General features: G+C 38.1%; 1 protein-coding gene across 1 annotated transcript in view; it reads right to left on the reverse strand.

Annotated features, from left to right (window-relative positions):
- Window positions 1-27599, reverse strand: part of LOC126248157 (sodium leak channel NALCN) — a 394425-nt gene that overhangs the window by 221847 nt on the left and 144979 nt on the right. Inside the window, exon 9 of the mRNA XM_049948905.1 lies at window positions 22116-22363. Within this exon, the coding sequence (XP_049804862.1) occupies window positions 22116-22363 (248 nt within the window). The remainder of the gene's footprint in view (window positions 1-22115; window positions 22364-27599) is intronic.

The raw sequence follows: 27599 nt of genomic DNA on the forward strand, positions 1-27599 counted from the left end.
AGCATAAGGGAACAATTGACAGGAATGGGGGAAAGAAGTACAGTGGAAGAAGAATGGGTAGCTCTGAGGGATGAAGTAGTGAAAGCAGCAGAGGATCAAGTAGGTAAAAAGACGAGGGCTAGTAGAACTCCTTGGGGAACAGATGAAATATTGAACTTAATTGATGAAAGGAGAAAATATAAAAATGCAGTAAATGAAGCAGGAAAAAAGAAATACAGACATCTCAAAAATGAGATCGACAGGAAGTGCAAAATGGCTAAGCAGGGATAGCTAGAGGACAAATGTAAGGATGTAGAGGCTTATCTCACTAGGGGTAAGATAAATACTGCCTACAGGAAAATTAAAGAGACCTTAGGAGAAAAGAGAACCACATGTATGAATATCAAGAGCTCAGATGGAAACCCAGTTCTAACCAAAGAAGGGAAAGCAGGAAGGTGGAAGGAGTATATAGAGGGTCTATACAAGGGCGATGTACTTGAGGACAATATTATGGAATGGGAAGAGGATGTAGATGAAGATGAAATGGGAGATATGATACTGCATGAAGAGTTTGACAGAGCACTGAAAGACCTAAGTCGAAACAAGGCCCCGGGAGTAGACAACATTCCATTAGAACTACTGACGGCCTTGGGAGAGCCAGTCCTGACAAAACTCTACCATCTGGTGAGCAAGATGTACGAGACAGGCAAAATACCTTCAGACTTCAAGAAGAATTTAATAATTCCAATCCCAAAGAGAGCAGGTGTTGACAGATGTGAAAATTACCAAACTATCAGTTTAATAAGCCACAGCTGCAAAATACTAACACGAATTCTTTACAGACAAATGGAAAAACTGGTAGAAGCCGACCTCAGGGAAGATCAGTTTGGAATCCGTAAAAATATTGGAACACGTGAGGCAGTACTGACCTTACGACGTATCTTAGAAGAAAGATTAAGGAAAGGCAAACCTACGTTTCTAGCATTTATAGACTTAGAGAAAGCTTTTGACAATGTCGACTGGAATACTCTCTTTCAAATTCTAAAGGTGGCAGAGGTAAAATACAGGGAGCGAATGGCTATTTACAATTTGTACAGAAACCAGATGGCAGTTATAAGAGTCGAGGGGCATGAAAGGGAAGCAGTTGTTGGGAATGGAGTGAGACAGGGTTGTAGGCTATCCACGATGTTATTCAATCTGTATATTGAGCAAGCAGCAAAGGAAACAAAAGAAAAATTCGGAGTAGGTATTAAAATCCATGGAGAAGAAGTAAAAACTTTGAGGTTCGCCGATGACATTGTAATTCTATCAGAGACAGCAAAGGACTTGGAAGAGCAGTTGAATGGAATGGACAGTGTCTTGAAAGGAGGATATACAATGAACATCAACACAAGCAAAACGAGGATGATGGAATGTGGTCGAATCAAGTCGGGTGATGCTGAGGGAATTAGATTAGGAAATGAGACACTTAAAGTAGTAAAGGAGTTTTGCTATTTGGGCAGCAAAATAACTGATGATGGTCGAAGTAGAGAGGATATAAAATATAGATTGGCAATGGCAAGGAAAGCGTTTCTGAAGAAGAGAAATTTGTTAACATCAAGTATAGATTTAAGTGTCAGGAAGTCGTTTCTGAAAGTATTTGTATGGAGTGTAGCCACGTATGGAAGTGAAACATGGACGATAAATAGTTTGGACAAGAAGAGAATAGAAGCTTTCTAAATGTGGTGCTACAGAAGAATGCTGAAGATTAGGTGGGTAGATCACATAACTAATGATGAAGTATTGAATAGAATTGGGGAGAAGAGGAGTATGTGGCACAACTTGACAAAAAGAAGGGACCGGTTAGTAGGACATGTTCTGAGGCATCAAGGGATCACAAATTTAGCATTGGAGGGCAGCGTGGAGGGTAAAAATCGTAGAGGGAGACTACGAGATGAATACACTACACAGATTCAGAAGGATGTGGGTTGCAGTAAGTACTGGGAGATGAAGAAGCTTGCACAGGATAGGGTAGCATGGAGAGCTGCATCAAACCAGTTTCAGGACTGAAGACCACAACAACAACAACAACAACAACAACAAGATGTGTTAAACAATTAAGCCATGTACAAAAACCAATGACAGTGACTGCTCCATATGTACCTGTTTATTCTTCAAGAACTGTGGACTTTGTGGTTAGGTTTTACTGCTCGTAGATGTTCAACAAGAAACTATTTTAGCTGTATGTGGAGTTTCGCCTGCAAACTATTAATGAGGCTTATGGAAAGTTTAAACAATAGTGCACTGGCCATACACACCTAACTGTGTAATATAATATTTTAAAGTGTGAAATGGATGAAAATTGTACTGAAGTGGATGATGTCATTCAGGTTCAGGAAGAGGGATCCAGTAGCGAAAGTCAAGAAGGGAAAAAGTGTATACCAGATGAAAATTTTGCAACAATGTTACGGCAAATTATGAGTAATATGGAAAGTAATATAATGAATAGGATGGAAAGTAATATGAATAGGATGGAAAGTAGTGTGAAAGAAAACATTAGTAGGACATTAGTAGTATGAAAAAAGACATTAGCAGGGTGTAAAACAAAACTGAAAGCATTAGAACTGACATGGTTAGCTTAAAGGATGAACTGAAGAAAGAAATTAACAAAGAGATTCAGGTAGTCAAGTCTAATATTTCAAAATTAAATAACAGGTTTGAGGCAGTAGCTAAGGATTGTGATGAAAAGATAAAGAAAGTAGAGCAGAATATTGAAAAAAAATTAACATTGATGATTAGTAAATGTGTAAAAGAGGGAAAAAAGCTTTGTGATGACTGTAGTACGAAATTGGCGGCTTCTGAAAAACAGTGTAAAGATGAAGTCAAAGCTGCCAGGAAATTTTGTGCTGAAAAAAGGGTTAAACTTGAGAACCAAATAGATCAGATTAAAAATGATTTTGAAATGGAGGTAGAAATCAAGTGTGCTGTAGAGGTAGAGGAAAAATGGGTAAAAGTAAATATAACTGTTGATTCAAAATTGGCTGAAATAGAGAAAAAGATGGAAGAAGTACAAAATCTAAAGCATAAAACATGTAGTGTGCTAAACAGTTCATTTGTCAGTTGTAAGAATTTAATAATTTTGAACCATATGGGGAAGTGCATCCACTGGATTTCATTAGAGAATTCAATGATTTGCCTGAATCATGGAATGACAAAGAGAAAAAGTAATTTGTGAGATGTTTTTTGAAGGGGAGATGCTTATGGATGGACAGCTCAAGTAGCTGATAGCTGTACTTCGTGGCAAAGCTTTGAGAAAGCATTTATAGATTAATATTGGTCCAAAGAGAAGCAGCAGAGAATTTTGAGTGACTTTTGGGGAGGAGAGAGATTTGACTCTAGGAAGGGTACGGTGAAAGGTTTCTGTCAGCTTTGGATAGACAAACTGAAATATTTGGACAAAGAGCTAGTCAGTGAATCAATAATTATGGGTTTAGAAACTAAGTTCCCTCAGAAAATTAGAGAATTGCTTGTGCCTGCACTTAGGGGTAATATTAGTAATTTCTTAAACTATTTTTATAAAGTGGAGAGGGTGAAGCCCTCAGTTGAAGATTGTAGGAGGAATTTTGATGGCAATAATCAGTCAGGGAGAGAATGTCAGGTAAACAAGATGAACAGGACTAATTATAATAGAAATTCAAGGAATGGTTGGGTGGAGGATAGCCAGAATGGGCACGGAAATATAGGAGAAATTCAAGTAAAAGAAATGGAGGAGATGACTTTATTCTGGACCGAACCACGTAAACTAGATTATGCTCCAGTTTTGGCTCGCACTTGAGCAGGTAGTGATGAAGAGCCACGTGTGTATAAATGTGCTGTGACCACAGGTAAGGGTAATGTAGATACTAGTAGTAAGATGAGTGTAATTTCTAATTATAGTGACATGTTGAATGATGGTGTGGGTAGCAATGTTTATCCCATACAAAGTGAGGAGGAACTTATTATAATAAAATTAAGTGATGAAACAGAGTGGGTTAATGTTGCTCAGGATTTCCAAAGTGTCGAAATGGCTTTTAAATTTTTACGAAACATGAGGAAGTCAGGTGGTTTGCTTTGTGGTCTAATACTGGAAACAAGGATCAACTAATTAGCCAAATGTTTGAGGATAGTGAAAATGACAAAGGGTCTGATTCTGACAGTAGTTGTAATGATGACAGCAGTGACGAATCCAGTATTGATGAGGACAAGGTATTTGAATTTATAATTGACAATGATGGCCAGGTGGTAAGTAAAGAAAGAATAAATGAGGATAATATCAGTCCTAAAGAAGAGTTAGAGTTTGAAAGTTGTAATGAGGAAGAAGACCAGGCTATCTTTTATTTGACTGTGTCTGATAGTCAATTTGGTAAGCAAGATGATAGTTTTTCCAGGAAAAGTATTAATGAGAATCTGTTGTATGAATAAGATCACACGGTACGTAAAAAGGAAGTGTGGCTCTCTGTAGTAACAGCAAGTGTACAAGGTATACATGTTAAGTGTTTATTGAACAGTGGTAGTGATTTGAATGGTATTTCACAGGAATTTTTTGAATACATCGAAAAATTGTGTCTTTTCATGTTTTTGAATAGAGCTAAATAGATACTTTAAGATTACCAGTACTTCATCTTCCAAATGTTTACACTTATTACAGAATTTATACTTGTGTTTACATCAACAATAGTATTTAAGTTACGAAACAATCACTGATTTCGTTCTGTAACAAAAGATACTAACTAGGAATACTCAAAATAAACTGGTGTTATATTCTTTAAAACTGAGGGCCTTCCTTTTCAAAATGCAGGTTATATTCATGTATACTATTGGTAAATAGTTAAAAGTAACAAAATGAATTTAAAGGAGACAGATGACAAAACAAGAGGGGAATTAAAATTATCCCAGCTTGCATCATCATACCCCCTCCCCTGATTGGATTGACCATATAGATATTGCTAATAGCTAACTGGTCAATTCAATGACCACTAGTGATACAAGAAACTGGGTTTAAAATTACACACACAAAAATTATTACATAAGAAATCTTATCAAAAACTACAGGAAATATGTTTTTGAAATTCTAACTTATGTGAACTGGCCATACGAAAATCACCATACAAAATACTTACATATAGATCACAAAATATCTACAAGTTATACTTTTAACAAAATTTATCCATCTTCATCATACGTGATATCCTTTTTGTGTTAAACAAGGATTACATTTTAAAACACATACCACTTTGTACAAGTTCTGTCTTGCTAAACAAAATAAATCTTCAGAGGTTGAAAAAAAAGTTAAATTACACTGTGCATTACAGTTCATGTTCAGACAAAAAATTTCGCTTGCTCAATATTTAGTATTTTTTGCAATCACTTTCACTTTTTCAATGATCTTTAACATGCTTTCTTACCCAGCTGTCCACACCTTCAACAGGTCCAAGTAGCAGTTAGTTAGGAAATGCACTGATGTCAGTTCCCTTGGAGGTGGTTCTCCTCCACCACAGTATATGAAAAAATGAGACACAATACCCTACTACACTTATACTTCTAACTTAAGTCTAAGAAAAAATATGTTTAACACTAATGGCAAATGATAGTCATTACATCATAAATAAATACATGGTTCCCATAACTTTACAATAATTAGCACTAATTTTCACTATAGTATGAAAGGTGTGGAGTAGAAATTTTTTTAAAATCAATTGCACATTACACTACAAAACATTACTCTTAAGTCATAACTGTCTGAAACTGCTTAAACTTAAAAGTTTTTTTTTGTTTCTTTTCCCCTTGCAAAATAGCAAAACTCAAGATGTGCAGTAGCATAGATTTACTAATCATTACTTTATGAAAAAAGAATAGAGTCACCAACACATAAATTAATTACTACCAAATCAAAATAAAGGGGATGGAAGTTGTACCAAATCATTTCCCCACTTCTCTACTCAACTCTGAGCACTACTCTCATTAAAACAGAAAATTAAATCCTCACAAAATCACAAAATGTTACCAAATAGTTGACCTTTCAAAATATTCACATCACTTTAGCACTACAGTTATCAGTAGAATTACTTTTCTTCATCCCATTTCTTCAAGCTCATACTTTCTCAGAACACAAACAGAAGTTTTCAGATAATGTATAGATCTGATGATGCAGCATTATATTTCTTGTACCTCACTAACATATTACTCTTTCTGTTAAACTCTCAGTCCAACTCCAGTGTCATGAATTGTACAATATAAACAGTACCCAGTGTTGCCTAGTTCAAAAATAGATCATCATTACAGTTACACCACGTTTGTTTGTATAAATTTACCTTTTTCATTAATCATATCTGTCAACTCCATTATTACACTTACATTTCTTACCTTGTTAGCTAGTGGAGTGCATTCTCAAAAAATATCCCTACTGCAGATACAGGCTCCCTACTCATTAAGACCCTAATATTATTCATTATTTTATCATCCCATTATTGTTTCATTATATATTAAACAAACACATGCTCTGCTTATATAATGCACAATTGACTCTACTGAAAAACACTCCACAGTAACAGATCCTTATGTAAAGGCAAACTGAACTCTCATTACCGACCTGACAAAATTATCACTTAGAAAAACTATTATTTGTTTGACATTCTAGCCTGAAGGGCGATATACATACAAACCTAACTAATACATTTCACACACATTGGTTCAGGCAATTGTGTTTAAATTTGTAATTCCTTAATGGTAGAAAAGGCTGTACTATGACACAGATAGATGGTTATCTTCATACACTGATTGTACTGAACACAAACACTTGTACTAAGTCACAATAAATATTAAGATCTCATATTTAAGATTGTTTTTACTGCATATTGCTTCTGCTGCTCCATCCATGAGCTGATTACTTCAGATGTTAATTATTCTTCACATATACTGACACCTTTCATTTTCAGTTTACCTTACCTCTTTGATTTACAGAAATTCTTTAATCATGGTACCAATTTATTTTCTTCCATCATCTTATAAAAAAAATGGCTCTGAGCACTATGGGACTCAACTGCTGTGGTCATAAGTCCCCTAGAACTACCTAAACCTAACTAACCTAAGGACATCACACACATCCATGCCCGAGGCAGGATTCGAACCTGCGACCGTAGCAGTCGCACGGTTCCGGACTGCGCGCCTAGAACCGCGAGACCACCGCGGCCGGCCCCATCATCTTATGATTGCATTACTTATAACTAGCATAACATAATATACATATACATCCATAATACCAGAGAAACTTTTTCTACAATATCTCTATATTAAGTATCCTACTGTACAAAATTACTTGAAAGTAGAAGACAGAATGGTTCTGATTTACTTATGAACTACAGATAGGGTATGGGAAGACTTTGACTGCCTCAAGAAACATGAAAAATGATACAAGACAGCTGGGGTAAGCATTATCGCCACATAATGAATCCAACACAGAATGTTGAACCCATACTTGCTTCATAGGTCTTACGTCTGGTTCGATGCACACCCTGTTCTCTTAACAGAATCAGTACTACCCAAGCTCAGAAACTTTTCAAACTGTTGTGGATCAATACTCAAACATCTAATTGGTGATACATAGGGATTCAGGTCAATGATATTCTTTAACCCAAAAGTCCTGTTAGTCTTTATATAGGCCAATTCATAAGAGTTGTAATGGGCAAGGTGTACCAGTCTGAAAGGATCACGATACATATGCAAAAATTTCTTTATCTCATGGTTTACTTTGCTAGATTTTTCTTTTGTTTTTACAGGTACAAGGTCACCTATTTTGAAACTAGTCGGTTTCACTCCTTTCTCATGGCTTCTCTTCCTTCCTCCCACTTTCTTTTTCATCATCTCTTTAGTCAATCTGATCTTTTCATCTTGTGCTACTTCACTTACGTGACAGAAATCCACTTCTTCTCTAATGATGTTACTGAGTCTCTCATTGTACATAAGCTCACATGGGGCATATCCTGTTGATTCGTTCCAGAAGTTGTTAATAATGTTTTCGGAATGTTGAATTTGACTCGCCCAAGCAGTGTGTTTCTTACTACAGTAAGTCCTACACAGTCTATTAATCTCCTTCATAACCCTTTCACTCATGTTACATTGTGGAAAATATGTAGAAATCTTTATGCGTTTCATTTTGTGTATTGCCATACAATGTTCAAACCTCTCTGAAACAAACTGTGGACTATTGTCAGACAAAAGTGATTCTGGTACCCCTTCATTGCAAAAGTAATCCGATATCAACTTCTTAATTATAGTACTAGTATTTGCCTTCTTAATTGGATACAATTTTACATATTTTGAGAATGTGTCTAAGACAAAGAAAATATATTTACAACCTCCTGTAGATGCAGGCATTGGTCCTGGAAGGTCAACTGCTACAATCTCTTTAGGTTCACTAGGAAGGACAGAATGCATTAAGCCTTTTGTTTGCACATCAGTTGTCTTTACTCTCTGACATTTGTCACACCTTTCTAGTCTCTGCTCAACCCTTCTCCACAAGTTGTTAAATATTACTGTCTCCTGCACTTAGCTATTATTTTCCTGGTCCCATAATGTCCATAACTTTCATGCAAGTAGTCAATAAACTTATCAATATGTTGGTCAGGAAAGCATAACTTCCAGTCCTGATCACTCAAATTTTTCCTCCTAAACAACAAACCTTTATGTATCTATAGTACTGTTTCACCTTCGGCATGTTGTCTGAATTGTAATACTGCTAAACCAACCTTAAATTTGGATCCTAATTCTGTTCCCTTCTTATTTGCCTGCAAATCCTCCTCATAAGCTTCTCATCCTTCAACCCCTGCAAACAAAACAACCTTGCTTGTTCTTCACAGTTTTCACTACTGTCAGTACCCTGCTTCCCGGCTGGCAATCCTAGGTAGTGCATCAGCCACATTATTGTCTTTTCCTTTTACATACCTTACCTCCAAATCAAATTGTTGCAAATACAGAGCCCACCTAATTAACCTGGTGTGTTTCAGCCTGCACTTCTGAAGGTAACTCAAGGCCTTATGATCTGTATACACTATGGTCTTATGTCCAAGCAAATAGTACTGACTGCGTGTGAGATCGCTCTCTAAGTTTTCATCTATTTTTAGGTTTCAGATATATATTTTAACTGTTTTTGTGATAATATTTACTATATAAGTGACTTATTAGTGGTTTCTTCATTCACCTCTGCATTTCTTGTGTTGTGGCCTGATATTTGTGAGTGTTTCGTATCGAGCAACTTAACCTCTTACCCGTGTTTACATTCCGCGCTGACCAGTTGCAGCTGTAGCGGCGCATCGAAAGCTAAGTACTAATTAATTGTTTGTGTATAGTAGTTTATTTAGGAACTTTAGTAGTCTTCAACCGGTGTTCTTGGTGTTTTCCGGTGAAATAACTTCAGAAGAAATCTTTGCGAACTGCTTTCAGTTTCGTTACTGTCATTAGACGTTTGATTTTCTTTCTGTGTTAGTATTTTGTTATATTCTCATTTGTTGTTGATTAATACTGTCAATAATAGTAGTTACTTCCCTTGTAGAGCAAGTTTGTGATTATTGTAGTCAGTTTTTAACATCTTCTTATTGTAGTAGCGGAACTTAGATAAAGTTGTTTTCTTGTTTCAATAATTGTAAAATTTTACCATGAGTGAGAAGTGTGGGCTTTGCAGTAGGTTCGTGAGTAGTGGATTGGGGTGTGAGACTTGTTCGAAGTATTTTCACTGGGGGGAATGCAGTGGGGAAGCCAGTGGGCATTCTGGTGAGATCCTCTCCTGGAACTGCAGGTTATGTAGCAAGAGTAAGTTGATAGAGGAGCAGGAGCGTAAGATCTGTGCCCTTCAGGTGCAGTTGAAAAACGCACAGGAGGAGCTAGATAGGATGAGGAGGGAGAAGGGGGTTGGGGAATGGGAGCTGGCTGTTGGCAAGAGATCTGCTAGGAGAAGGAGATTTTCAGATAGTTTTACTATTGGTGTTTGTAATAGATATGACCAACTGTCAGAGTCTAGTGGAGAGGAATCTCTAGTAGCTGTAGATGTAGGAAGTATGCAGCAGACCTCAGCAGTTACGGTGGCTAGGACAGTTGCAAAGTCTAAGAGAAAGGAGAAGGTTCTGCTGTTAGGTAGTTCTCATGGTAGAGGTGTAGGCCAGCAGTTGCAGGAAGTTTTGGGGAGTGAGTACCAGGTCACCAGCATTGTGAAGCCTAATGCAGGATTGGCTCAGGTGACTTTTAACATAGGGGGGTTATGTAGGGATTTTACTAAAGAGGATCAGGTAGTGATTGTGGGTGGTGCTGGTAATAGTATTGATAGGGATGGGGAGTATGACATAGATGGTGACCTGGAAAAGATAGCCACTCAGACTGGCAACACGAATGTGCATTTCGTGGAACTGTTTCAGCGTCACGATCGGCCTCATCTTAATACAGCCGTCAGGCGTAATAACATGAGACTTGGGGGTGCGCTGATGACAGAAGGCATGAGTCACATTTCAGTGGTGTCGGTGGAGTCTATCAGCAGGACGGGTTTCACTAGACATGGCCTGCACCTCAACAGGTATGGGAAGGGGAGGTTGGCAAAACTTATAGGTGACAGCATAGGTGGGGGTGGTGGGATCACTCATGGGAAAATTCCGGTAGTTGTGGGTGTTAGAGCTGTACCTTTTTTAGATTGAAGTCAGCTGATAGGTATTCCTGCTTAAGGGAAGTCTCTCTAACAAAGAAACCACTTTCTACAAAGCTTGGGTATCCGATTAATGAGGGAATTAGTATATTTCATCAAAATATACAAGGTATTAGAGATAAAGTTAGTGAACTGCTTATAGATGTTGACTCTGAAATTATTGGTATATCTGAACACTTCTTAAATAAGGAGATAATTCAGAGGCTTCCTTTACCAGGATACAGGTTGGCTGGCAGCTTTTCTAGGAGCTCCTTGCGGTGTGGGGGAGTAGCCATGTATGTGAAAAACGGTATCCCATTTGAGTCAATTGATGTTTCAAAGTACTGCACTGAAAAGGTGTTTGAATGTTGTGCAGGTGTGGTTAAATTTAGTGGAGCTAAACGTCTTACTGTTGTTATTTATAGATCCCCAGACTCCGATTTCACAACATTTTTGCTAAAGCTAGAGGAGGTTCTTGGTTCACTTTATAGGAAATACAAAAAGTTAGTTATATGTGGTGACTTCAATATTAATTGTATAAGTGATTGTGCAAGGAAAAGGATGCTGGTAGACCTCCTTAATTCATATAATCTTATGCAAACTGTATTCTTTCCAACGAGAGTGCAAGGGAACAGTAGAACAACCATAGACAATATTTTTGTTCATTCGTCATTATTAGAAGGGCATTCTGCTAGCAAAAAGGTGAATGGCCTTTCAGATCATGATGCACAAATTTTAAGCCTAAAAGATTTTTGTGCTGCAACACATGTTAAATATAGTTACCAACTTTTTAGGAAAGCTGATCCAGTTGCTGTACAGACTTTTGTAAACCTTATCAAGGAACAAGAGTGGCAAGATGTTTATAGTGCTGATACAGTAGACGATAAATATAATGCTTTCCTCAAGACTTTTCTCGTGCTCTTTGAAAGTTGCTTTCCGTTAGAACGTTCAAAACAGGGTACTAGCACAAACAGGCAGCCTGGGTGGCTGACTAATGGGATAAGAATATCTTGTAGAACAAAGTGGCAATTATATCAAAACGTTAGAAACAGTCAAAATCTAAATGCAGCAGCCCATTACAAACAGTATTGTAAGGTGCTTAAAAAAGTTATTAGGAAGGCAAAAAGTATGTGGTATGCAGATAGAATAGCTAAGTCTCAGGATAAAATTAAAACCATATGGTCAGTTGTAAAGGAAGTGGCCGGTCTGCAGAGACAGGTCGAGAATATAGAATCAGTGCGTAGTGGGGATGTCCGTGTTACTGATAAGTCGCATATATGTACAGTACTTAATAATCACTTTCTGAATATAGCAGGTGAACTAAATAGAAACCTAGTCCCAACAGGGAATCATATAGTGCTCTTAGAAAAAAGTGTTCCGAGACTGTTACCTGAAATGCTCCTCCATGATACTGACAAGAGGGAGATTGAGTTAATAATTAAATCACTAAAGACCAAGAACTCTCATGGATATGACGGGGTATCTAGCAGAATACTGAAGTATTGTTCCACGTATGTTAGCTCAGTACTTAGCCATATCTGTAACTTTTCCTTTAGAAGTGGTCGGTTTCCTGACCGATTAAAGTACTCGGTAGTGAAGCCACTTTATAAAAAGGGAGACAGGGATAATGTTGACAATTATAGACCTATTTATATGCCATCGGTGTTTGCTAAAGTTATCGAGAGGGTTGTATATACAAGGTTACTGCAGCATTTAAATTCACATAATTTGCTGTCAAATGTACAGTTTGGTTTTAGAAATGGCTTAACAACTGAAAATGCTATAGTCTCTTTTCTCTGTGAGGTTTTGGACGGATTAAATAAAAGGTTGCGAACGTTAGGTGTTTTCTTTGATTTAACGAAGGCTTTTGACTGTGTTGACCACAAAATATTACTGCAGAAGTTGGAACATTATGGAGTAAGGGGAGTAGCTTACAATTGGTTCGCCTCCTATTTTAAGAACAGAAAGCAGAAGGTAATCCTCCGCAATATTGAGAGTGGTAATGATGTTCAGTCCCAATGGGGCACTGTTAAATGGGGCGTTCCCCAGGGGTCGGTGCTGGGGCCACTGCTGTTTCTTGTTTATATAAATGATATGCCTTCTAGTATTACAAGTGATTCAAAAATATTTCTGTTTGCTGATGACACCACCTTGGTAGTGAAGGATCTTGTGTGTAATATTGAAACATTATCAAATAATATAGTTCATGATATAAGTTCGTGGCTTGTGTAAAATAATTTGATGCTAAATCACAGTAAGACTCAGTTTTTACAGTTTCTAACCCACAATTCAACAAGAACTGACATTTTAATCAGACAGAATGGGCATGTTATAAGCGAGACGGAACAGTTCAAGTTCCTAGGCGTACGGATAGATAGTAAGCTGTTGTGGAAAGCCCATGTTCAGGATCTTGTTCAGAAACTAAATGCCACTTTATTTACCATTAGAACAGTATCTGAAATAAGTGACATTTCAACACGAAAAGTTGTATACTTCGCATATTTTCATACGCTTATGTCATATGGTATTATTTTTTGGGGTAATTCTTCCGATTCAAAAAGGGTATTTTTGGCTCAAAAACGGGCTGTTCGAGCTATGTATGGTGTAAGTTCGTAAACCTCTTGTCGACCCCTATTCAATAGTCTGGGAATTTTGACATTGCCCTCACAGTATGTATTTTCTTTAATGTCGTTTGTTGTTAGCAATATTAGCCTATTCCCAAGAGTTAGCAGCTTTCACTCAGTTAATACTAGGCAGAAATCAAATCTGCATGTGGAATGCACTTCCTTGACTCTTGTGCAGAAAGGAGTGCACTATTCTGCTGCATCCATTTTCAATAAGCTACCACAAGAACTCAAAAATCTTAGCAGTAGCCCAAACACTTTTAAGTCTAAACTGAAGAGTTTCCTCATGGCTCACTCCTTCTATTCTGTCGAGGAGCTCCTGGAAGAGCTAAAAAATTAAGCAAATTCCAGTGTTACATTCTTGATTTTCTTTATTTAAACTAACGTCTTGTCACCTGAATATGTTTCTTATATTTCATTTTATCTGTTTCTACAATCATGTTATAATTTCATGTATTGACTCGTTCCATGACCATGGAGACTTCTCCTAAATGTGGTCCCACGGAACAATAAATAAATAAATAAAAAATAAATAAAAAGTACTCAAACTTTTGAAACCCAAAAATAATTGCCAAAGCCTCTGATTCTGAAATGTAATAGTTCTTTTCATGTGGCTATAATGTCCTACTAGCAAAAGCAATAGTTTTATGTTCAACCGCTATCTCATTATGTACTAACTGGAAAATTTCTACCCCCAAACCACAAAAACTTGCATCAGTACTCATACAGAAAGGTAGTGAAAAATTTGGATGTCCTAGCATCTTACTATTTACCAATTATTTTTTCAAACTCTGAAATGCCTCTCACACTCCTCTGTCCAATTCCACACTACATTCTTTTTCAACAAATTACCAAGACAAGGATGGTTAAATGACTGATCTGATACAAACTTTCGGTAGAAGCCAAACAGGGTGGGAAATCCACAATAGCCGCAAGCTTTTCTGGATCAGACTGTCTACCTTCCTCGTTAATCCTGTGACCCAAAAACGAAATTTCCTTCTTCACAAATGCAGATTTACTTAATTTTAGTTTCATACCTCCTCTATACGTAGCTCTCAGTACTTTGTTCAGAATCTCACAGTGCATGAACCATTCTGCACTCGCTACTGGGATATCATCTACATAGACTGTTATTTCATTGGTTAATATCTCACCTAGCACCCTATCAATAGCTCTGATAAACACACACACAGACAAGATCAGACCAAATGTCAGCACACAATATTGGTAACACTTACCTTCATGTAAAAATGCTGTAAATGGCCTAGATTCCTAGGCCAGATTGATATTTCAATAGCCACAAATCACATCAAAAGAAGTCATAAATTTTTATCAATGAACGTTTGCAAAATTTCATCTATGTTAGAGGGTCTGTCACTCTCTCCTATTATAATTTCATTTAACTTCCTGGCATCCAGAACCAACCTGACACCACCGTTCTTCTTTCTTACAACCACAAGTGGATTATTGTACCTGCTGTTTGACTTTTCCGTTATCCACAATGAGACCATCTTCTGAATTTCTTTCCTCACAACTTCTTTTTTTTAGAATGGAATAATATAAGATTTTTTGAAAAATGGTTCATGACCCTTAAACTTTAATTTGCATTCAGAATCTTTTACCAAACCAGGCCTGTCTGAAAATGCCACACAGTTGCTCAGGAGAATACCTTTTAATTCCTTTCTTTGACTTTTTGTAATACCTTTAATATCCTCAACTCTCTTTATTATCTCCAACATTACTCTCTCCTCCTCTTCTTCCTCAGTAACCTGCTCTGTGGTTGAAACTCTTAATGGCAAATCTAATTCAGTGTCAATACACTTATCCATAACTTCCAAAAATGATACTTCGTACCTACTACCATTGTACTTAAAACTAAACTTACCACTAGCAAAATTAATATTTACACATCATTTGCACAATAAATTAGTCCAAAATATTACATCAATGCTAAGATTTTGAATTATGAAGAAATTGCACTCCAGCAACTGCCCTGACAATTCCACAGTTATAGTACCTCTTGTTTCACACTTTTTGAGCGCTTACCAGTAGCACCAATAATTTTCATTCCAGAAACAGGTATTACCACTATACCCTCCGTGTTAATTTAATGAGTTAAGTTTTAATTGTAATTTCTGTAAATTTAAGTTTAAACAATGTGTAGTTTCAGCACCTATTCTTGTGATGATATATAAGAGCACGATTTTTGGTCACGAGACAGTCAGTCCACGGCCGAGTTTCAGACAAGTAACCTGTGCTGGTTAGAACATCAACAATGCTTCAAATTAACTGTGAAATAAGTATTAAACAATTAGGCCCTGTGTAAAAACCAATGACAGTGGCTGCTCCATAAACACCTGCTTATTTTTCAAGAACTATGGACTTTGTGGTTATGTTTTACTGCTCGTAGATGTTCAACAAGAAACTATTTTAGCAGTATGAGGAGTTTCACCTGCAAACTATTAATGAGGCTTATGGAAAGTTTAAACAATAGCGCACTGGTCTTACACATATAACTGTGTAATATTTTGGGGATGTGCAAAGTGAAAATTAAAGTACCAAAGAACCTAACTGTGCATCTGTCAGCTACATCATTTAAGGTAGTCAGTGTCGGAATCCACATACCCCATTTTTCAGCCATTGTAGCAATGCAGTACGTCAACACCGAGGACATCTAATGAATAATTAAAAGCAGGTGGAACCGCCACAACTGATGAGTCAATATTTAAGATTTACTGCTTTATGACTATTGTCTGGGCTGAAGATGAGTGAATACTTCTGAAGATAAATAAAACTGTCCTAATCTGATGTTTGCTTAGAACACTATAGAGCTTAATTGCACACAGTCCTATTGGGTGCAGTACATCCTTGTTGCCTCTGACTTTCGAATTGACTTACCTAGCCAGTCATAAGAGAACTTGCAGTTTACTGTGGTCTTCAAACAACATGAAAGTGTGGCACTTCTGTATATGTAAATAACTACCAGAGGTTAAAGATTTGGTTAGTGATAGAAAACCATACTAGAACCTATCATAGATTCAGCACTGAACATTTGGATGTGTGTCTTGATACTTATCCTCTTAGTCAGCACTGACAATCCAACTCACTGGGACACTGACTTTTCAGCTCTAACTCTGGAACCACAGATGTCACATTTAGGGAGAAAAAAGACAGACATACTGGTTGGGGGAGGATTTTTGTAGGCTGACTAAGCATAGATAAAATATTATAATCATAATTTTACAAATATATTAGAAGGTAGTGAACCTGGCAATGCTTTGCAACTGCTAAATAGGCATGGAAATTGGACAAGTGGAAGTCTAAAAGTAAAGGGACATTTTGCAATTTCTTGCTGTACGGCTTGATAACACTATTAGTATCCATGGCTGAAGTATAATTGTTGGCAACAACTCTATACAATGTGTCACTCTTATTCCCACACTACTCATTGTATTGTAGCAGACTGGGAAACACGGCAGTTCCATTGCTAAAATGCTCCAAGAAGGAAATGATGGCATTGATTCGATTTTTGTCTGCAGAAGGTGTTAAACCTGTGGAAATTATTCGTCGAATGCACGCACATTACAGTGACAGTTGTTTATCATGAAGCAAGATCTACAAATGGACAGAGAGCTTCAAATGGTGAAGAATTTCTCTATGTAACGAGGAAAGATTGGGCAGGCCATTAACGTTAACAACTGGGGACAATTTCGAAGTCTTGAAGGTATGGTGGTGACGGAAAACAGATGTGTCACAGTGTACGAAATTGCCAATACTTTTCATGTCAGTCATTTTCAGAAAGTGTGTGCAAGATGGGTACCGAAAGAATTGTCAGCACAGCACGAGATGCAAAGGATGGACATCTCTCATAAACATCTGATCTCATATCATTGTGACGGAGATGGATTTCTATAGCAAATTGTTACTGTAGATGAAATGTGGGTGCGTCATCATGAACCAGAAAGTAAGGTCATGAGCATGATTTGGAAACACCCATCATCACAAGAAATTTAAATATCATCCATCAGCTGGTAAGATTATGCTAACACTATTCTGGGACAAGTGAGGTGTGGTAGCCATTCATTTCATCCCAAGAGGTGAAACTGTGAGCAGTGAGAAGTATTGTGATGTGTTGCAGACTAAATCCAAACCTGCAACAAGAGCCAAACATTGCAGAAAACTGTAAAAAGGCATCATCCTGCAGCAAGGTGACACTCAGCCACTTTTTGCCAAATGGATGTCCAAAACAATAAAGGAGTTGGGATTCGAATTGCTGGGACACCCACCATACAGTTTAGACCTGGCTCCAACCAATTTCCATATGTTTGGACCACTGAAGGAAATTCCCAGGGGGGGGATTTGCAGCCAACACAGAAGTCACTGATGTAGTGAAAAACTGGTTACAGGTGCAACCAAAAACCCTTTCTTCTGGCAGAATCAACAAACCTGTGGAATACTGGACAAAGTGTATTGAAACGTAGGGAAGTGATGTAGAAAAATAATACATGTTTCAATTTTCTATAATTAGAATAAACATTCCTTTTCTCAAAAGTCCCTTAAGTTTTTACTTCCCCTCATATTTACTTCCTAATCTCCTTCTCCCCCCTCTCTCCATCCATATCATCCTCTGCCTCTCTTTGTCCACCTCCTCCTCTTCCCTCCTCTCACTGTCCATGTCCATGTCCATCTCCATCTAAACCTCCTCCCCCCTCTCACTGTCCATCTCCACCCCTCCTGCCCCCCAACAAAGCTCTGTCCATTTCCTCTCTCTCTCTCTCTCTCTCTCTCTCTCTCTCTCTCTCTCTGACCTTGAGCCTTGTTTATTGTTCTTGCAAATGAAACCTTAATTGAGAAATGAAGTTACTTAAAATGAATGGGTAAATTGGTTGGGATAATTAATGTAAGGGTTACAGCAGAGACCAATCCAGCTGCTGAATCTGTGAGGATATTAGCTTCAATGACAGTATTTCTCACAGCTTTAATCTGTGAGTGGCTAGGACTGCAAAGTTTCGGATGATTCAGATTCCATAGTAGTGTTGTAATCTTAAGTCAATAAGCCATAACTAGAACACTCCTATTTCCTCTTAAAACTGATTGCGAGGTGGAAAACAGCACACTGTTGTGTAAACAATTTTTGAAAATTCCTGTCAGATTAAAACTGTGTGCTGGACCGAGACTCGAAGTAGGTCCTGAGTTTGACTCTCAGTCCAGAACACAGTTTTAATCTGCCAGGAAGTTTCACATCAGCGCTGCAGAGTGAAATTCTCATTCTGTAAACAATTTTTGTTTAAAATTATACGTAAGGAGGAAAAATGTATGTGAAAGAAACAATTTGTCTAATGGTTTACACTGAGGTGACAAAAATCATGGGATAAATCCTAACATCGTGTCAGACCTGCTCCTGCCCAACATAGTGGAGCAACTAGACATGGCAGGGACTCAACAAGTCGTTGGAAGTCCTCTGCAGAAATGCTGAGCCATGCAGCCTCTACAACCACTCATAACTGTGACAGTGTTGCCAGTGGATGATTTTGTGCATGAATTGACCTTTGGACTATGTCCCATGTATATTCAATGGGATTCACATTGGGCAATCTAGTTGGCCAAATCATTTGCTCGAATTGTTCTTCAAACCAGTTGGGAACAATTACGACCCGATGACCTGGCGCATTGCCATCCATAAAAATTCCACTGTTATTTGGGAACATGAAGTCCATGAATCACTGCAAATTGTCTCCAAGAAGCCAATCATAATCCTTTCCAGTCAATGATCCATGTAAACACAGCCCACACCACTATGGAGCCACCACCAGCTTGCGCAATGCCTTGTTGACAACTTGGTCCATGGCTTCATGGGGTCTGTGCCACAATCAAACCTTTTCACCAGCTCTTACCAACTGAAACTAAGGCTCATCTGAACAGGCCACTCTTTTCCAGTCATCTAGAATCCAAATGATATGGTCATGAGCCCAGGAGAGGCACTGCAGCTGATGTCATGCTGTTAGCAGAGGCTCTTGCGTCGGTTGTCTGCTTCCATAGCCCATTAATGCCAAATTTTGCTGCACTGTCCTAATGGATAGATTTTCTGTGTATACCAGATTGATTTCTGTGGTTATTTCATGCTGTGGAGCTTGTGAGGTAATGGGCGAGTTGTGGTGCCCTGAAAAAATTCTAAGTTCAGAGGAACCAGTGGCCGCATGGGCCGCTTGGCCTGCTGGGGCCCGGCAGCAAACACGTGGTGCCGAATGTTAGCCGGACAAGAGGGGTAGCCCCAGCGCATGGTTCATCGAGCACATGGCTGGGAATTCCTTGGTGATGCTGTGTGCCGGGAGGGTCAAATATGGCGGTCTTTGTGAAACCTTAATGGGAGACATTTCACAGTTCATATAGAAATTAATATTAGACAAATGAATAATGATAACTCAAAAAGAAACATGTACATTACCATTATTTGCATGACAATTCTGATGATGTAATCAGATTTTCAGTATCTTTATTAGTTTAAAGTTTAGTATCTGATTGTAAATTGTACAAGTAACACCTAGCAACGAATTTCCAAAATCTAAACGTTTCACCCGACTTCGTCAATCGACGTGTCTTTAGAAAGCTATTAGTGTAAACCGAAATTGGTATAAATTACAGGCATGTAACTTGAATAGTATACGAGTTATTTGAGGTCAAAATGGCCGATTACTACTGATCGCATCAGGCCGTAAGTACTCCACAGTGACACAAAAAAACGGTAGCAGCATGCTTATAAATATATTTATTCATCTAAGTCTTTGTTTATATCCAATATATACTATTCATGAAGAAATTGGTTAAATATTTATTGTTTTTTAGAAAGCACAGAGACATTAGGCTATTGGCCTATCTTTTCTTCTATTCCTTTGTTCTATGTTTATTTAATTTGTTTATGTATTTAATAATGTGTGTTAGAGTGTGTTTATGGTCCAGCTGTAGGAATATTTATTTAATTTCAAGTTATTTAAATGAAAATCCAGTATTTCAAATGTGTTTCATTATGTTCTGTGGGTGCGTTGGATTGAAGACATGGTGCGAGCGCTCTAGCCAATCACAGCGCTCGTGAATGGGGAGACTGGATGGAAGTGAGTTCGGTAGAGAGGACAGGGGTGCAGCAGAGACTTGGAGAGTGTGGTGCGGTTTGTGCATGGTCACAGCAGATAGAAATATTTTGGAGCGCTGACTTGTGCACTTGTGAGATTTCTGTGGCTTCTACAGTGAAGACATGGTGTGCGTTTAGAAGAGAATATCTTGCGAGCTATGTTGTTGTTCATAACTAATTACATGCAGTAGGAATCTATTGTTACCCTGTTATTCAGCTTATATTTTATTTAATTGCTGGACCATCAACACCAATAAGCATTTTGCAGAAATATACCACATTCTCAAAAGGACTTCTACTATCGTACTCATCATTTAAAGTCATTAAGATAATACCTGCAGATTTTATTTAATTGCAATCTCTCATTTATAAATTTATATGTTACATTCATAATTCGCAATTGCTGAGTGATAGAAAGCTTCAACCATTCAATTCATTCAATTCAATGTGTGTATTGTTATCGTATACTGTAGACGCAGCAGTATTTGGCTGGTAATGCGGCAACTACGTATCCCAGGCCTTAGACAATGAAATCAGCCAGAACTTTTAATATTGCAACGTTGAGTCTGAGGGTACATAGTTGAAGGCTACCCCATCACCATTTCATTTTACTTTTGTTTGAAAGCCCGCAAGCTGGTCTGTTAACACTGTCAACTCTACATAACACCACTGCTCTGTCATTAAGTGAAGGCAGTCAGCCACTGCATTGTCCACGGTGAGAGGTAATGCATGAAATCTGGTATTCTCAGCACATTCTTGACACTGTGGATCTCAGAATACTGAATTCCCTAACAACTGAAATGGAATGTTCCATGCGTCTAGTTCCAAATACTAATCCCATGAGTTTTGTCAACTCAGTGTAAATGCCCTAATATCTAAGTTAAAACTGACTTTGAGAAAGAAAATGAAAGCCTTACATTTTTGGAGCACAGTATTTTCTTTTCCTCAATCAGTTTTAACAGAAAATCTGTATTTTGTCATTTAAAAGAATTTATAGCCTATGTCCGCCTCAAGTTAACAGAGAATTGTGTAACAGTTTGGAGTAAAACATTCCAGATCTGAGATTTCCCATTTATACATTACATATATTCTTACACATCACACATATTTAAAAATATACAGTTAATGTCAGTCCGAATTTTTGTTAGAGCATCATGTAAAAATCTGAAATAAACTGTTCAAGAATTTTTCAAGATATTTGCTACGAATGTTTTCCCTTTATGTATTATATGCATATTTATTTATTACATATATTTAAAATATGTAAATTATGTCAGTTTGAAAGTTTATTACAATACTGGTATTGTGTAAAAGTAGGAAATAAATCCATCAAGATTCTGACTAACAATGTTTCCCCTTTATATACTACATACACAGATATGTATTACAAATATTTAACACATATGTAGCTATGAGTATTGTGTAACAATTTGAGATTTTTTCACAATTTTAAACTACAACTGTCTTTACATAGCAGTATAGATGAACATATGTGTCATGGTATTGAGGGCTGGAGGAGGAGAGAAAAACTTGAAAGGTAGCAAGGAAAAGGATATGTAACTTAGAAGTCATGTAATCTAATACAGCTGCTGTTAGCCCTATCTCAAACTGCAGTGAGAAGCACATGCTTTCTGTTTATCTGACTGCAGATACTAGTTTTATCTATGATATCTAAATTCAGTTATATTCAAATGGTTCTCTTTACCTGCGATGTCGAACTGTTTGCAATATGTCCACGCACTCCCCACATCTGCTGGAATTGTACTCTGATCTCATTAAATGTCTCTGTTATCACAGCAATAAACACATTCTTGACTAGCCAAGCAAGGAAGAAGATCATTGTGCTGAAATAAAATACAGCTCTCCATCCAGGTAAACTGTCTATGGCACGATACATAATGAAAACCCATCCTTCTTGGGAGGCAGCTTGGTACACAGTGAAGATGCTTGTTGCTGTTAAAGAAATATAGCTTCAACAACTAAATAACAAGTACGTAGTGTAAATAACAAAATCATTTATTGCTTTACAAAAATGCGACAACTAAACTAACAATGGCTGCCTATATATTAATAGAGTGCTTTCCATTCATTCATTCATTCATTCATTCAATCACTCACACATATTGATAGAAATTCTTAAGGGATGGTGAATGAATCAAATTTTACATTAACAGGCAGAAACAACCACTGCAGGCTACTTCTGTGATGTATACATCCTTCTTTAAACTCAATGAAGTAACAGGTGGGTGCTTCTATAATGTTTATTAACAATAAATTGTTACTAGTGCTAATCTACTCACGTTAATAACAATGGGAACTACATAAAGGGTTAACATACAGTATAAGTCTTGCTCCTACGTTTTTCATGGCTATATCATCTCTGTGGAAAGTAGTGGTAACAGGTAAAGGGTGAGATGAATCAAGATACTTCACAGGTTTGTTGGACAGCAGAACAGATACATAACTTGCCCAAAGCTTTCCTCAACCTTTCTAAAATGGTGTCCTGCTGTCTGATCAAGCTTCGAAGTATCTTGATTCAAACTACACCTTTGCTGTTTCCACTACTCACCATATAGGTAATATACTCACAAAAAACCTAGGAGCAAGACTGTTACTGTGTATCAAATCATGACAACTTAATGTAGCCCTGTAACCAGCACTCCCACTATAAACAGTGTCACCTCTGAAAGCTGCCATGTCACATATATATGCTTTATCACAACTGAGAAGTTTTATCTAGATCGATACTCTGCATCCACGTAGCAGCATGTGATGGGATGGAGAGTACCTCATACTATTACTGTCATTTCCTTTGCTGTTCCACTCACAAAAGAATGAGGGAAAAATGACTGTCTACATGCCTCCACATGAGCTCTAACTTCTTGTATTTTCTCTTCAGGGTCCTTACCCGCAATGTATGTAGGAAGCAACATAATGCAGTCAGTTTCAAACACAAGTCCACTAAATTTTCTCAATGGTGTTCCTCAAAAACAATGTCACCTACCCTTCAGGGATTCCCTTTCGAGTTCCCGAAGCATCTCTGTAATGCTTCTTTGTTGCTCGAACCTACCAGTAATAAGTCTAGCAGCCTGCCTCTGAATTGCTTCAATGTCTTCCTTTAATCTGACCTAGTGCAGATACCAAACACGCAAGCAGTACTCAAGAATAGTTTGCATTACTATCCTATAAGTCAGGCTGTTCCAGCACGTCGGCTCCGTTGTGAGCCGCGGAGCGCTCCCTGCTCCAGGGAGAAGTGTCGCATGCTGTGAACATTCAAGTGGGCCAGCATGCCGGCACATGGAACGGCTGGCTGAGGCCGGCGGCAAGGCAAGTGTTTTGAGGTGCCAGCTGCGCCTTACAGGATCGACAACCTCATACTCTTAGCTGCTAAGACGTGGTTACATGCTATGTAAGGAAATACGATGTTCAGGAAATAAATAAGAAACAACTGTTTTACAAGAAATTGCATACTAAATTTATTGGGCCTCTGTAGCTTGAAATTTTCTTTTCATTACAAGATCAGAAATATCAGTCGTCAAAGTGTTCGCAGCGTTAATGCGGAGGATGGCCTTCATTGTTGCATCCTGAAGAAACGATCGTTCCTTACTTTTTACTCTTTTCATTGCTGAGAAAAGCTGCTCCCAATAATATGTAGATCCAAACATGCACATGATTTGAGCCGCATTGTTGTGTAGCTTGGGAAATGTTTTTTGCTGTAATGAACGATACCATCATGACTAATTCAACGTGTTGTGGTACCTCAATTTCAACAACGTTGAATTTTGCAAATCAATAATCTCCAATTGAACTGACGATGACAAGTCATTGGAGGAAACTGAAAATGGAGTGCTGGACACCTATAGTTCCATTTCCAAACTAGTGAGGTCTCGGAATCGTGTTTCAAACGACATGATGAGCTGCTTTAACTTTGCTTGGTAATCGCCAAAAGTAGTACCTTCATGTAGTTTTAAAGAATCAGTTCTATTGGAGAACGTTAAATGTCCATTACTCATCTGTCTCTCAAATAAACGTAACTTTCCCGTGAACGCTTTGATCTGGTCGTGCATGTCAACCTTTGCCCTTTGCCCTGCAATGACAGATTTAAATTATTCAGATGCATAGTTATGTCATCTAGGAACGCCAGATCTGATATCCATTTTATATCTTTCAGACAACGCATTTCTTCCTCTTTCATTTCGAGAAAAAGGGATACTTCCTCACGAGTGGCAAAGAAAACATCAAGAACTTTTCCCCGACTCAATCAACGAACTGTACTGTGGTAAGGTATATACCCATACTCTGCTTCCATATCTTTCAGGAATCCTTTGAATTGGTGATGATTCATACCGTGACGCCGCACAAAATTCACACACTTCACGACATCTTTCATTACGCCACCTAGCTCTACTGTTTCAGCACACAGTGCCTCTTGATGAATAACACATTGAAGAGTGAAAATGTCTTTCCCGAATTCGTCCCTAAGTTTATTTTTCAAACGAGAAGCAAAACTTTGGTGACACCCGATCATTTGTGGTGCATTGTCTGTCGCTACAGAATGGCGCTTATCCCACGGCAAATTCATATTGTCCACTGATTCACAAACAGCTTCAAAAATGTCATGTCCTGTTGCGGTGTAATAAAGTGGTACCACATCCAAGAGTTCTTCATTTACTTGAAGACATGTATAATGTCATTGTATATTGTACCTCTTCGCAGAATTAAATACTTTATGACATACAACACACTGTGGACGACCATCCCTCTCAATGAATAGAAAGGTATCCTCCAATAGAAGTACAGGGCTCCCGCGGCTAGTCATAGCTGTCATTGAACACGGATTATTGCGTCAGTTGCGGCTGCATGCGGCCAGAGGGCAGTGAGTTCGCTTTCCCCCTCCACGCGGGCTCCGAGCTGCCGCAGTGAGCGCTCCAGAGCACTCCGACTCCCTGGAGCTCAGTTGGAACAGCCTGCTATAAGTGGTTTCCTTCACAGATGGACCACACTTTCCTAGAATTCTCCCAATAAACCAAAGTCAACCATTCACCTTCTTACCACAATCCTCACATGCTAGTTCCATTTCATATCGCTTTGCAACGTTATGCCCAGATATTTAAATGACGTAACTGTGTCAAGCAACACACTACTAATGCTTATCCGAACATTATGGGGTTGTTTTTCCTACTCATCTGCATTAATTTACATTTTTCTACATTTAGAGCTAGCTGCCATTCATCATACAAACTAGAAATTTTGTCTGAGTCATCCTGTATCCTCCTACAGTCACTCAACTTCAACACCCTACTGAGCACGACAGCGTCATCAGCAAATAACTGCAGATTGCTGCCCACCCGGCAAACCAAATCTACATCTACATCTACGTGATTACTCTGCTATTCACAATAAAGTGCCTGGCAGAGGTTTCAATGAACCACCTTCAAGTTGGCTCTCCACCGTTCCAGTCTCGAATGGCACGCGGGGAAAATGAGCACTTAAATTTGTCTGTGCAAGTCCTGATTTCTCTTATTTTACTGTGATAAATTTTTCTCCCTATGTAGGTGGGTCCAACAGAATGTTTTCACAATCAGAGGAGAAAACTAGTGATTGATATTTCATATGAAGATCCTGTCGCAACAAAAACTGCCTTTGATTTAATGATTGCCACTCTAATTCATGTATCATGTCTGTGGCACTATCTCCCCTATTTTGCGATAATACAAATGAGCTGCCCTTCTTTGTACTTTTTCGATGTCATTCGTCAGTCCCACCTGATACGGATCCCAGACCCACAGCAGTAATCCAGAATAGGGAAGACAAGTGTGGTGTAAGCAGTCTCTCTAGTAGACCTGTTGCACCTTCTAAGTGTTCTGCTGACGAATCACAGTCTTTGGTTTGCTCTACCCAAAACATTATCTACGTGACTGTTACAATTTACGTCATTTGTAATTGTAGTCCCTAAGTATTTAGTTGAATTTACAGCCTTCAGATTTGTGTGACTTATCGCGTAATTGAAATTTAGCAGATTTCTTTTAGTACTTATGTGAATAACTTCACACTTTTCTTTATTCAGGGTCAATTGCCACTTTTTGCGCCATACGAATATCTTAGCTAAACCATTTTGCAGTTCGTTTCGGTCATCTGGTGACTTTAAAAGACAGTAAATGACAGCATCATCTGCAAACAATCTAAGAGGGCTACTCAGATTGTATCCTATGTTATTAATATAGATCAGGAACAACAGACGGCCTATAACACTTCCTTGGGGAACACCGGATATTACTTCTGTTTTACTCGATGACTTTCCATCTATTACTATGAACTGTGACCTTTCTGACAGGAAATCATGAATCCAGTCACACAACTGAGGCGATATTCTATAGGCACACAGTTTGGTTAGGAGACACTCGTGAGGAATGGTTTTGAAAGCCTTCTGGAAATCTAAAAATATGGAATCAATTTGACATCCTCTGTCAATAGCACTCATTACTTCATGAGTATAAAGAGCTAGTTGTGTTTCACAAGAATGATATTTTATGAATCCATGCTGACTATGTGTAAATAAATCATTTTCTTCGAGGTACTTCATAATGTTCAAATACAGTATATGTTCCAAAACCGTACTGCAAATCACCGTTACTGATATGGGCCTGTAATTCAGTGGATTACTCCTACTCCCCTTTTTGGGTATTGGTGTGACTTGAACAATTTTCCAGTCTTTAGGTGCAGATTTTTCTGTGAGAAAGTGCTTGTATATAATTGCTAAATATGGCGCTATTGTATCAGCATACTCTGAGAGGAACCTGGTCGGTAAACAATTTGGATTGGAGGCCTTGGCTTTATTAAGTGATTTAAGCTCTGCTTTGCTACACCAAGGATATCTACTTCATATCATCTTGGCATTAGTTCTTGATTGGAATTCAGGAATATTTAATTCATCTTCTTTGGCAAAGGAGTTTGGGAAAACTGTGTTTAATAACCCTGGTTTAGTGGCAGTGTCATCAGTGACTTCACAGTTGTTATAATGCAGTGAAGGTATTGACTGCGTCTTGCCACTGGTGTGCTGTATGTATGACCAGAATCTCTTTGGGTTTTCTGCCAGATTTCGAGACAGAATTTCGTTGTGGAAATTATTAAAAGCATCTTGCACTGAAGTAAACACTATATTTTGAACTTCTGAAAAACTCTGCCAGTC

The sequence above is a fragment of the Schistocerca nitens genome, chromosome 1 (genome assembly GCF_023898315.1).
Source record: "Schistocerca nitens isolate TAMUIC-IGC-003100 chromosome 1, iqSchNite1.1, whole genome shotgun sequence".
Lineage (NCBI taxonomy): Eukaryota > Metazoa > Arthropoda > Insecta > Orthoptera > Acrididae > Schistocerca > Schistocerca nitens.